The 13,821-nt window shown below is 49.3% G+C and overlaps 1 protein-coding gene across 4 annotated transcripts in view; it reads left to right on the top strand.

The window, feature by feature from the left end:
* NOS1AP (nitric oxide synthase 1 adaptor protein) overlaps positions 1-13,821 on the top strand; it is a 210,510-nt gene that overhangs the window by 118,370 nt on the left and 78,319 nt on the right. For 3 of the 4 annotated variants that reach the window (XM_054037310.1, XM_054037309.1, XM_054037312.1), the window contains exon 3: positions 11,444-11,536. The exons of the other annotated variant lie outside the window; for it this stretch is intronic. In XM_054037310.1, coding sequence (XP_053893285.1) covers positions 11,444-11,536 — 93 coding nt within the window. The remainder of the gene's footprint in view (positions 1-11,443; positions 11,537-13,821) is intronic. 4 annotated transcript variants of the gene reach the window in all.

Genomic DNA, 13,821 nt, shown 5'->3' with positions numbered 1-13,821 from the left:
TGCTTTAGAGTGATAAGAGTGGGGCGCTTCTGCTTGTTGCTCTCTCCTCCCCCATCCCACTGACTGCCCCCCTTTCATAAGCCTGTCCCTCCTTAGGGATTTCTCCTGCAAACATCTCTCTTGTGAGCTGAAGAGGAAGAAAAGGAAGCAACAGTTGCTATGGTAACTGCATCTGCATAGTCTCCTTGGAGACTGAACAAAGTTTTCTCCTCTCTGGACTGGCTGAGGCTGATTTTGCTAGGTTTGCTCCCAGGCAGCCAGAACAAGGAGTGTGAGCCTTGCACATAGCCAGACCCAGGCTTGCTTTCAGTTGGCGCTGGCGTAGACACAGAATTAGTGGAGGCATCTTCGCCCAGGACAGTGCTTGGCTGGCATCTCTCTGGCCCATCAGCTGAGTGTGACTGGCTTGAGCCACAGACTCAACCATCCTGTCTGCACAAGCGTGGGTTGTCCTGGCCCTGATAGTGTTTTGCTCTCCAGCGGGGGTCTCAGAGCACATTCCATGGGTTGTAACAGCCTCATGTCCTGTGGTACAGGAGATTATCATCAGTCCATTTCACAGAGGGAAGACAGGCATAGAAAGGCTGAAGCCAGTAGTTTTTGAAGACATTTCTGTGGCTGCTCAGTGGAGCTATGGGTTCCATCAGCTCTTTCCCAACAGCCTGGCAGCGAGGCATGCACTCAGCCACAGAATTGCATTGTCCTTCCATGCAAAGCTGACCACTCTCTTACCTCCTTCCCTATCTGTCACAACCCCCTGCTCTTACCAGTCCCTTTCCAGCTTCTCTTCCAAGCATCCAGATACCCACTCCATGTGGCACCTGTGGACCACAGTAACATCTCAGGCTCTAGCAGCAGCTACCAGAAAAGGGCACCCTGGAGAAGGAGGACAGGGCAGGAGATGTATAGAGCACGTCTCTCAGCTCATCTGTGTTGCTCTGTGCCACACCACTTCAGCGTTGGAATGTGACCGGGACAGGATGGGTTCCTGGCTGGAATGACCAGATTGGTACATTTTCAACAAATACTTTCACGACAGAACACTCACCCCACAGTCAGCACAACTGCAATAAGGAAATGTCCCCAGAAGAGAGAGCTCATCAAAGTAGGTGAAGATGGGGTTTTACTCCACTCATTTGAATTGGGCACCAGAACCAGGCAGAACGTGCCTCACTCATTAAGGCATGCACCAGAGGGATGTGCTCACGGACATTTTTCTTCTGAAGATTCCAGTGTCCCGGAACCAGACTGGGAAATAGCAAGCGATGCCCTGTCCCAAGTCCCACTCCTTTGTGATTCCCAAATGAGATGCTGTTCACATTCAGTTAGGCAGCTCTTCAGAATGCAAGTCTCTCCCCTCTCTTGTGTTCTTTGATTAGCAAGTCAGAGTTAGCCCCCAGGTGTTTAACACCCCCATTCAGAGATGGTACCATTGTGACCATCTAGTCCAACCTCCTATGTAACACAGGCCGTAAACTGGAGCAGTTCAGAAAAAGGGAGTGTCCTGCTTCCATAGGCCACTAGACAGAGAGCAGTTATTTGCAGAAAAAAATCCTAACTGTACCAGGGAGCTGACTCGGAGCCTTCTACTGCTTTAGGCCTTGTCTACACTGCCACTTACAGCGCTGAAACTTTCTTTGTTCAGGGGTGTGAAAAAACACCCTCCGTGAGCGATACAAGTTTCAGCGCTTAAAGTGGCAGTGTAGACAGTGCACCAGCGCTGGGAGCTATTCCCCTTGCAGAGGTGGTTCTATTACAGTGCTAGGAGACCTCTCCCCGTGCTCTGCCATGACTACACAGCCATGTTAAAGCGCTGCCATGGCAGCACTTTAATGTCGGCTGTGCAGACATACCCTTAGTAGAGGCCAACTGCACCAGAATCAAACAGAAATGTCTATAATGAGACTGAACCCCTCCTGGCCAGGTCCCCAGCTGGTGTGCATTCATCTCTTTCCACTGAAGTCCGTGTGCCTTCTCTGCACTACCATCTCCCCGGCTGCATCAGCTAGTGTCTGAGAACCCCTCTGCTGCACACTTGGGCATGACTAACATGGGAGCAGGCTGCCAGGCTGCAACCACTCTGCTGAATTGCTGTATTATTTAACTCTCTTCCTGGTTGATTTGCTATTAAATTATGGTTAGAGTTTCATTAGCGAGCCCCATTGGGCATGGGGCTTATTAGTGTTTTATTGGCTAGATCTTTGCATGTGCATCCCTAGAGTTCAGCAGAGGGATTATGCTGATGAGCTGTGGGAGCAGATGGCTCTCTGGGCATTACAAGCCAGATTTGTAAGACAGCTCAGCTCCCACTTAGGCATCTAAATAAGGGGCCAGGCTTGCCAGGGAGCTTGGCAAACTGGGCTGCTGAACTCATTTGAGAACGTGGCCTACATCGCCCCAGCAGTTTTGGCTGGAGATCTGTCACAGCCCCATCTGCCCGAAGCTTTTGGCACTTGCTGCAGCAGTCCAAGCACCAGTGACCTGGAAACGCTGTGCCCTGGGGCATGAGTTCTTTCACCACCAAGGCATCCTTGACTATGGCACTCTGTTGAGCCTCTCTGGAGAGCTTCCTATCCATTGTGTCCTGGTAACCCACCATGTGCTTCATTAACACCTTTGCCATAAGCGTACACTGCCCTGGACTCACCACTTTTGTGCGACTCAAGCAAAATAAAATCTCAATAACCCAACAATCATAGTAATGTTGGGCTGAAAGGGACCTCGAGAGGCTGTCTAGTCCAGCCCCCTGCACCAAGGCAGGACTGAGTAACCCTAGACCAGCCATGAAAGCTGTTTGTCTCACATAAATGTTGGAGAAAGCAAAGTTTCTCAGAAGTCTGCCTCTGATACAGAAGAAGCCCAAATTAATCAGCACTCTGCATAGGCCAAGACAGGAGACATCAGGCCCCACCATGTAGGAATCTGAACTCCACTTGTGTCATTATCCACTAAGAGCAGTGAGTCAGAAAGGTGGGTCCTAACACTACACCATGCAATTCCGTAGCTTGTACAATGCACTGGAAAGCAGCCAAGATTATGCACAGAGGCAGTCAATCATTGGAATTGGTGCATCAATCACCAGGTCCTCTTGTCCGCTGCCTATCCTTCTGGGACACAAAGTGTACTTGCAGACTCACTCAGTGGAAATTTTGCAATAGACCACAAGTGGGAACTTCACAATTCCATAATTCAGAGATCAGACCAGAGATCACTTTGCATCGTAGATGAACAGCAAATGCACCACCTAGTGCTCTAGGGGAAGCCTTGGCCTTGGCTGCCACTCCTAGGGTGTCAGTCTCCTACTCCCCTGGTCAGACCAACTCAGCCATGCCTTCCCTCCTCTACCGCTTCTGCCTTGGATGCTGCACAAGATCCAATGAGACAGAGCGATGGTCATTCTGATCACCCCCTGCTGGCCCAGACAGTTCTGGTTTCTCAATCTCCTCTGCATGTCCTCCTGCCCATTGATTCCCATTGCCAACTTCCCCGATCTGACCCAGTACAACGGCAAGAGCCAACATCCCAATCCACACACGCTACACCTCAGATTGTGGTATTTGGATGGACATCTACTTTAGTACAGACATGTTCTTCAGCTGTACAACATGTTCTTTCCAGCAGCAGGAGAGAGTCCACTGGGCAATGTTACCAAGCCAAGTGGAAATGCTTCACACCTTGAGCTCAACGCAAAGGAGTCTTACCAGAATCCATAGGGGTCCCCCTCATTCTGTACAAAATTCTATCCTTAAAGTCATCAGGTCTCTCCTGCAGTTCTTTGAGAGTCCACCTGGCGGCACTTAGTGCATTCCACCCTCTGGTGGAAGGTTGCTCTGTCTTTACACACCCACTAACCGCTAGGTTTTGGAAAGGCCTCCCACCCATCCAACCAACTGCACCCTAATGAGACCTGAATCTAGCTCTCTCTGTGCTGACGAAGCCATCCTTTGAGCCATTAGCTTTGTGCTCCATATCCCTTCTTTCCATAAAAGTCGCCTTCCTGGTTGCAATTACTTCCTCAAGATGGGTTAGCGAGCTCAGAGCTAAGATTGTGGACCCTCCTTTGATGATATTCCACAAGGATAAAGTCTCCCTAGGGCTACACCCCAAATTTTTGCCAAAGATGGTCTCCCAGTTTCACTTGAATCAAGCCATTCACTTACCTGTTTTCTTCCTGTGACCACACACTTCTGCAGAGGAATGTCAACTTCATTCCCTCAACATACAGCAAGCTTTGGCCTTCTACCTACAGAGAAATAAATGAATCAGGAAATCCTCTAGACTGTTTGTTGCAGTACCAGAGAGACTCGGGGTGGGGTGGGAGGGACGGGACAGGCCATCTCCACCAAGAGAATCTCCAAATGGATTTCGGGTTGCATTATACGCTGCTACCAACTGTCAGGCCTACTTCACCCTACAGGGGTGCAATCTCACTCCACGAGAGCTCAGCCTTTGACCATGGCTTCCCTTCAAGACATTCCATTTGTAGACGTATGTAGAGCAGCCACATGGAGTTCGGTGCACACCCTTGCAGCACACTATACCTTAGTGCAGGACTCGACAGCAGATACCTCCTTCAGTACTTCAGTTCTCCACACGACCATTCTATCCTTATCCTCGCACCATCCTCCTCCAACTTAGGTACTGCTTGTCAATCACCCTCAGTGGAATACAATAGGGACCATCACTCGAAGAAGAAAAGGATGTTACTTACCTGTAACAGGAGGTTCTTTGAGATGTGTGGTCCCCATTTGTATTCCACTCCCCACCCGCCTTCCCCTCTGCTGCGGATTGGTCAATTTGAAGTAGAGAGAGAACTGAAGACAAGGTCGGTCTCTCCCGCCCTTTATCGCCTCGGATGGAAGCACAAGGTGAGCCATGGTGCATGCGGAGACCAGTGGACACTAACTTGCAAATTCTCCAATTCTGGACACATTGTGCATGCCTAACCCTTCAGTGGAATACAGACAGGGACTACACATCTTGAAGAACCTCCAGTTATAGGCAAATAACCTCTTATGTTAAGGCCTAAACTTACTATTAAATCATTTAAATTAAATAAAAAAATATTATTAATCAATACATATTTGCAGCTGAAGTTTTAAAGAAGGTCAAAACTCTGCACTGATGGAAATCACTAGCTCAGCACCTGGAACTAGAGTCTGCTGAAGGGCTAAACCAGCTTTTGACAACAGTGGCCTCTTCTGCAGGTGCAGAGTGAATATTTTCATCATTTTAGTTTATTCAATTAGTTCAGCTCAATGATTAGTAAAGTAAAGAAACCAGTTGAGAATTGAAAAGGCAGGAAAGCTTGTTTTCCTCTTCCAGTCTATGAATAAAAACTAGATGTGAGCGGATGAGCTCTACAAGTTCTAAAATCTTGACAGACATGGTAACCAGAAACAATCAGTTTAATCTACTAACTATAGATGACACTGAATTCTAATTTCTATCTGAATTGAGCTGGACACACATGAGAAGTAAAAAATTCATCATCTAGTAAATGTCAAATGCATTATTCTCCATAATAAAAATATAAAAATTAAGAATCTGAACACACAGAATTTAAGCTGTATAATTGCTTAAATAAATGCGTATAGATATAGTGTATCCTCCTGGTAGCCAAAAGAAGTACCAAATTTGGTGTAACGGCCATATGTAGTTGCACATCAACATGTTTTAATGTCTACCAGACAATGAGAATCAGCCTTTCACTAGGAAAATAACTAAAAGTACAAATGCAAAACAAGATTAAAATTGATGATTTAAATCGAAGTTTCCTGCTTACTGATTTAAATCATGATTAAAAGTTGTGACTTAAATCACTTTAACATAAATCAGTCTGCCCTGTGGGATAACTCTGGCACCTGTTTGCCGGAGAGGGTACAAAAGATGTCTGTGCTTTGGGGGCAGGGGAGCCTATGCTGTAAGCTGGGCCCTCTTCGCTCTCAGTAACGGGCCGCTCTCCTTTTTGCTCCGGTTACCGTGGAGCTTTGGCTTTGGGACAGGCTGTCAGGGCGACAGAGGAGTTGTGTGGCACTTACTAGCCAAGGGATCTTTCCTTTAGTTTATGGATTTGCTTTAATTTAGTCCCCACAGCAAGTATCTGAGCATTCTGATCCCCCCATGACATTCAAATTCCCCTGCACACATGCACGCACATACACCTCTGCCCTGCCTTGCCTGGCCCTGCCTTCTCTCAGCTCAAGATCAGATTGCTTCACTAGCTCTTTGTTAGACTTTCCTAGCACAAAAGACAGGGGCTCCTCCCCTTCCCTCCCGCTTAGAGCCCAGCCATACAGAGACAATTAGACCATGTCTATTCCACCCCCCGAGCAATATAAATTTCGCCAGCATAAGTCGTAGTGTGCACAGCGCTATGTCAGCAGGAGAGTTTCTCCCTCTAACAGAGCTACCGCCGCTCGTTGGGGGTGGTTTAATGATGCCAGCAGGAGAGCTCTCTCCCATCGCAATAGAGGGCTACAGATGGTGTTTTACAGCGGCGCACATGAATTAGTACGGCTGTGCCGCTGTAAGCTCTGTAGTAGACATAGCCTGAGTCAATCTCATCTGTTCTTCATTCATTTCAAATGCTCCCTGGCACTCGCTGATGTCACAGCGAGAGAATGTTCTGCGGCCAGCTGGGCATGAAATGGCTTTGGGGCTGGGGGGGTCACAGTCCAGGTCCAGTGGACAGGCCTCTGTGTCATTTGAAAACCCACCCCCGCTGGCCCCTTTGTTGGCAGTCTCAGCAGAGAGGCCAAGGGTCAAGTCTGAACTCCCCTCCCCATGAAGGGTGTCCCTCCAGGAGGGTGAGGTGTGTCGGCAGTGAGCAGCGTGAAGATGGGAGTCAGACTGTGCTGGGGGCAGATCAAGGCCCTAGTGCTGCAGCCACGCCAGGCTGTCAGCTCTGCACCACACCAGGAGCTGCTCATTCGCTCCAGTCTCCCAGCTGGCTGGAGGCAGCGGAAACGTTTAGGAGCTGTCGCTCTCATTGCAGCCTTCAGGTGCTGTTCTGTCTGATTCATTAGTATCTCACGTCCAACAGCAGGTGTTCAGTGGCTTTGGGGAATTGTACTTTAGTGCTGTTATCGTTAAATTACCTTTCAAGTGCTGGCTGTCAAAGCCAATGCCTCAGCGCACACTGCTAATGTCGCAGGAAGGTGCCTGCTGCTGGGGGCAGCCTTTGAAGCTGGGCTGCGGTCTGTATGGGTGTCTAACCAGCGCTCTTTGATCTGGGCCTTTCTCCCTGCAGTGAGATCAGTTCTGAAATACACCATGCACCAAACTCCACTTCCCGGTGTGCTCCTGTAACAGCAGTGAGCATGTGAGTGCAGCTGTGCTGCCCAGCTCACAGGGAGAAAGAGAGAGAGAGTATGTGTGTGTGTGTTGGGGGCATGAGCAACAAACCACCTGTCCCTTACCCCATACTGCTCTACCTTCCTCAACACTCAGCCAGTGCTCAGCACACAGGGTACTCTGGAACAGTGGTTCTCAAACTTATTTGATCGCGCCCCCTTCTCGGTGTCCCCTGCCACACAAGTACATACACTGACAAAAAATATCAACATTCAACTCTCACAAAATATGAAAACCACTAAGGCACTGATTCAAACAGAGCCGTTTAAGTATACAGGAAAGTGAGCTGCTGCTTACTGGCATCGCACTGTTGTTACTAGTGTGATGGGTGCTCCTGGTTTTTGGAGCAGAGCAATTCCACGAACAAGCTAACTGTAATTGTAATAGGAGCAAAAGCAAAACTGTGAGTGTGGTCGATGCTAGGGTGACCAGATGTCCTGATTTTATAGGGACAGTCCTGATATTTGGGGATTTTTCTGATATAGGCACCTATTACCCCCCATCCCCTGTCCCAATTTTTCACACTTGCTATCTGGTCACCCTAGTCGATGCTTACAATTACACGTGCGCACTGTGCCGTAGCAAATGGATTAACATACAGATGGCAACGACTTTGTATAATGCTATGCAAGCTTAACAGAAATCCATCAAAATGCACAGCGCCACCTAGAGTCAAATGCACAGTACCACCTGAGGACATGATATGTCTGGAGGAATCAGCTTTGCCAGTTATTCATTGCTGTGCGTAAAATGTGTGCAGTATGGTTTTTTTCCTACACTCCCTCCCCCTCCCCCCCAGAATACATTGGGCGCATTTGAGAACCTCTGCTCTGGCATACACTGGAATGACCAGGGCGATTGCCCCTCAGTTTAAGGCATGTAAATGTGTTTGAGTCAGACTGTGATTTCCTGAGACAAGGCTCAAATTATCCCAAAAGGGGAGGGGGAGACTGACCAGCCTGCGCCAGATTCAGAGTTGCCCAATGTCGGTGACATAGCAATATACTTTACTACCAGCCTTCAGCCGTTAGTATTTCGTATTTATGTTGTGGAGTCCGTAGGGAGCCCCAGGCCTAAACCAGAACCCCATTGTGCTAGCGCTGTACAAACACCGCACAAAGAGACAGTCCCAACCTCAAAGAGCTGGCAATCTAAGGACAAGACAAGAGACACAGATACAGACAGACAGATGGGGAGAACAAGGACACAGTGAGACAGATTAGTTACCACAATAGCCCATGGTCTCAGTGTGCCGGAGCCTAACGGTTGTCAATACCTTCTGTCCCCAAGGACCCCCAAGTGCTTACTGTTGTCAGATGCTACCTGTGTGGTGCTCTGCTTTCTCCTATGTTGATATCGCTCGGCTGCATGTGTGTGTTCCCTCTGTGTGCTGCCCAAGCTCTGCGCAGATAGCTGACACAGCAGACCCGAAGAGAACCCCCAATAACCACAGAGTCTAGTAAGATGCAAAGTCACGTCAACTAGGTTTATTGCGACCTTGGACACAATTGCAGTTCCCTGTAGGTTTCTTAGCCTAATTCAAGGCATACTACGAGAAAGTGCCTCTTGGCAAGGACCCGGCTCAGTGGCGGGACTTTCCACTGCCCCCGTGGCCGGACAAAGATATCCACTCAGGGATGCATTCTTATACACAGATACAAACAAGTTACACATCACTCCTGACGTATTGAGGTGCAACCCCTCTACGCAGCAAGGTACAACCCCTCTACATTGTAAGGTGCCGCCTCTCACCTTGTACATGTCGGTTCGATCAAAACAACTCAATCCATCATTTTACCCTTTTGCCCCTGTCATTGGGATGGGTCGGCCTGTTCCATGTTATCTGTGGAATGTTCCAGTATAGTGTATGTTCTGATATCTGGTGTTCAGTGCCTGTTAGGTATGTCTCTTTTTGCGGCATCAGCCCTTTCCTTGCCAGCTTCTGTGAGCAGGGCCTGCCTCTGGCTCACAGCTTAACTTCACTTTATGTTAGCAAAGTCTTGACCATTACTTTAGTTCAGGCCTTAGGCCTCATACCAGGCCTCTGATACCAAGGTTTATATCTCAGGGCCTCCTCTTACTACACTTACCACACAGAAGTGCATGTCAGCATCACAGCAGCGTGGGCCAAGAACTGCTTGCAGTAGAACCTGCAGGGGGCTTGGGGAGGCTGAGCAGGAATTTGCTGGATCTGAGTGGCTACTTTAACAACCAGCCAACCCCCCCTTTCTGTTTGTAGAGATCAACGTCCGAGGGGTTCTTGCTCTGCCATAGGATGGACCACATCTTCCTAGAGATCAGCTCATGGAGCCTCAGCGCTGCCCAACCCACAGTCACACAGACCCAGACCCACCGCGCTGACCCACCTCTGCCCCTGTTGGTGCTCACATAATGTCCCTGCCCTGTGGAGATGTGAGAGCTGGGACGTGTTTTGTATAGTTCTCATTGCCTCTGAGCTGGTCAATGTAGCCAGTTAGTTTGTTCTATCATCCACATATCATTGTATTAAGTGATGTTATGGTCAGTTCATATACAATCAATGCTAAATAGATTGAAGTTGTAGGCTTATAGACGTATAGGATTGACAGTGATGAGTGTGTATTAAGTAGATAAGGAAAGCAAGGCTGAAACGCACAGCCTACAGGCTGAGACCTGTAAGATGTCAGCTTAGCCATACTAGGCCGTAGGCATCAGAATGCTTAACATGAGTGAGTCACTAGGAATAACCCTATGCCCATAAAGTCACACGGTTATGGTAAAGATGGGCCAGTAGGTGATTGCAGTAGACCAGAATGTATTGTCTGAGACCACAAGACAACTGATTGTAACATCAAGGAATGTCTGGGTTGACCGCATGGTATATGTTGTGCGTAAATGCTAACGAGAATAAGAGGAACTAGAAACAACCTATAAAACGGGGCACCCCAATGTTCCTGTGGTGTAGAAGTACAGATAAGGAAAAGACGGCTGACACCTTCATGCATATGCATAAGGCGTTAGGCATAGGTAGAATTGCAATATATAAAGGGTTCCCCGGTTGGGTAAAAGTGGGAATACCCACAGGAAAAACCTCAGTAGCAGCTCTCCCCCTACTAATGATCAGTTGGTGAGAGGTCCATCGTTCCCATGAATGTCGTTGGGGATGTGAGGATGACTGCAGGTATAATTACTGCATAGGTTTGTGGAGGGTTTCTATAGGCATGGGTAGTTGTAACTTTGTTTAGTGCGTTAATAAAACTTTGTGCTGGTGATTGTGTCTGCGGTTGGTATCCTTGGACTTTGTGTGTTCCTAGAGCCTCCACATTTGAGAAAAGCACCAGAGACAATTTTGCTCTGTTGAGCTTGAAACTGTAGTGACTAGAGCCAAACCCACGGTGGTGTAATACAACATCACTACATTCACTTTAAATGAAAGGGTACATTAGCCACTGGTCACAGCCAGCTGTATGGGGCAGAAGGCCAGCAAATGCTCCAGGAACAGCTAGTGATGGGAAGCAGTGGGGTGGGGTATGGATATGGACTGGCCCTGGGAGGGTGTGCGTGCTGTGTGGTCCAGCCCTGTGGGTTAGCATCCCAACTTCTGAGTGACTTGCTGACATCTTTGCCTAGGTACTTTTTTTCTCTGAAGATTTGCAATAAAAATGGATGATGAATGTAACATCCCCCGAAAAAGTGTCACTGGGTCGTTAGTCCCACCAGGAGTTGGCATTGCAGCCAGCCGGGGCATTGAGGAGGGGGCTGTCTTTCTTGAGCTTCTAACACAGGATACTGGCATAGTGGCACTGTTGGTCCCAGCTGGTATGACATATTGTGTATCAGTGTCCCTGTCGTACGCTCTGGTTGTGTGTGAGAGAGAAGCGGGGAGCAGGAGACCGACAGGGAGAGCAAGATCCTTGTGGGCTAGAATGTACGTGCTTCTGTTTGCACATGTGCGTGTGTTTGTACGTGTACATGCGTGTGTGGATGTACGAGAACCTTCCTTTGCCCTCCGCCCCAGTGCCCAATGCCTGCAATCGGGTGCTGCTTGGTGGGAGGGCATGGGCAGGTGGTGCAGGGGGTTCACTGGCCTTTCCCTTACCTCCCCCAGTATGAGTTTAAAGCAAAGAACATCAAGAAGAAGAAAGTGAGTCTCCTGGTGTCAGTGGACGGGGTGAAGGTACTGCTGAAGAAGAAGAAGAAGGTAAGAGCCTCTGCCCCCTGCCCCCTGAGCCAGCACTGCCTGTGCGGCGGGGTCCTCTCCACCTGCGGGGACAGGTCTGGGCCCCTTAGTGTGAGTGATGGGGCTATGGCTGTCACAGGCTCTGGGGTGTGTCCTGCCAGCTGGCCTCTTGGGCAGAGGGGTGAGGGAGTTGCCCCTGCAGCCAGGTACAGAGCTCTAGCTAGCTGTGCCTGTGCATAGAAAGGGCCTGTCTGTTTACAGAGGCTTTGCACGGAGCAGGCCCTTTGGTTGGTGGGGCCTAGAGGGGCTGCAGGGATTGGCCAGGCCCAGCCTGCAGCAAACACACTGCTTGCCTCAGGCTGCAGCAAGTTCTCTGTGGGAAGTACCAGGCCCAGAGGGAGGGGGAATTCATATCCAACCCCTTTTTTCTGCCGGGGCAGCCTGCAGGGCTGTGGATGAGGGAGCTGCATTGTCATTAGCAGAAAGCTTGGGGGTGGGGGAGCCCCAGCCCCTGGGGTTACACTGGTATCTCCCCAAGAGCGCCCGGGTTAGTATGGGCCAGCCCTGGCCTGGGGGGACGCACCTTTCACATCGCCCCATTGGCTGAGCCCAGGAAGTACCAGCATCTGAGCGGCACTGTCCCGGAGTGGTGCCTGGTCATAGAATCAGAACATCAGGGTTGGAAGGGACCTCAGGAGATCATCTAGTCCAACCCCCTGCTCAAAGCAGGACCTAATCCCAACTAAATCATCCCAGCCAGGGCTTTGTCAAACCTGACCTTAAAAACCTCTAAGGAAGGAGATTCCATCACCTCCCTAGGTAACCTATTCCAGTGCTTCACCACCCTCCTAGTGAAAAAGTTTTTCCTAATATCCAACCTAAACCTCCCCCACTGCAACTTGAGACCATTACTCCTTGTTCTGTCATCTGCTACCACTGAGAACAGTCTAGATCCATCCTCTTTGGAACCCCCTTTCAGGTAGTTGAAAGCAGCTATTAAATCCCCCCTCATTCTTCTCTTCTGCAGACTAAACAAGCACAGTTCCCTCAGCCTCTCCTCATAACTCATGTGCTCCGGCTCCCTAATCATTTTTGTTGCCCTCTGCTGGACTCTTTCCAATTTTTCCACATCCTTCTTGTAGTGTGGGGCCCAAAACTGGACACAGTACTCCAGGTGAGGCCTCACTAATGTCAAATAGAGGGGAATGATCACGTCCCTCGATCTGCTGGCAATGCCCCTACTTATACAGCCCAAAATGCCGTTAGCCTTCTTGGCAACAAGGGCACACTGTTGACTCATATCCAGCTTCTCGTCCACTGTAACCCCTAGGTCCTTTTCTGCAGAACTGCTGCCTAGCCACTCGGTCCCTAGTCTGTAACAGTGAATGGGATTCTTCCATCCTAAATGCAGGACTCTGCACTTGTCCTTGTTGAACCTCATCAGGTTTCTTTTGGCCCAATCCTCTAATTTGTCTAGGTCCCTCTGTATCCTATCCCTACCCTCCAGCGTATCTACCACTCCTCCCAGTTTAGTGTCATCTGCAAACTTGCTGAGAGTGCAGCCCATGCCATCCTCCAGATCATTAATGAAGATATTGAACAAAACCGGCCCCAGGACTGACCCTTGGGGCACTCCACTTGAAACTGGCTGCCAACTAGACATGGAGCTGTTGATCACTACCCATTGAGCCCGACAATCCAGCCAGCTTTCTATCCACCTCATAGTCCATTCATCCAGCCCATACTTCTTTAACTTGCCGGCAAGAATACTGTGGGAGACCGTATCAAAAGTTTGCTAAAGTCAAGCAATAACACATCCACTGCTTTCTCCTCATCCACAGACCCAGTTTTCTCTTCATAGAAGGCAATTAGGTTAGTCAGGCATGACTTGCCCTTGGTGAATCCATGCTGACTGTTCCTGATCACTTTCCTCTCCTCTGAGTGCTTCAGAATTGATTCCTTGAGCACCTGCTCCATGATTTTTCCAGGGACTGAGGTGAGGCTGACTGGCCTGTAGTTCCCCGGATCCTCCTCCTTCCCTTTTTTTAAAGATGGGCACTACATTAGCCTTTTTCCAGTCATCCGGGACCTCCCCCAATCGCCAGGAGTTTTCAAAGATAACGGCCAACGGCTCTGCAATCACATCCGCCAACTCCTTTAGCACCCTCGGATGCAGCGCATCCGTCCCCATGGACTTGTGCTCGTCCAGTTTTTCTAAATAGTCCTGAACCACTTCTTTCTCCACAGAGGGCTGGTCAACTTCTCCCCATACTGTGCTGCTCAGCGCAGCAGTCTGGGAGCTGACT

This window comes from Malaclemys terrapin, chromosome 8 (genome assembly GCF_027887155.1).
Source record: "Malaclemys terrapin pileata isolate rMalTer1 chromosome 8, rMalTer1.hap1, whole genome shotgun sequence".
Lineage (NCBI taxonomy): Eukaryota > Metazoa > Chordata > Testudines > Emydidae > Malaclemys > Malaclemys terrapin.
This window is presented reverse-complemented; position numbering and strand designations above follow the sequence as displayed.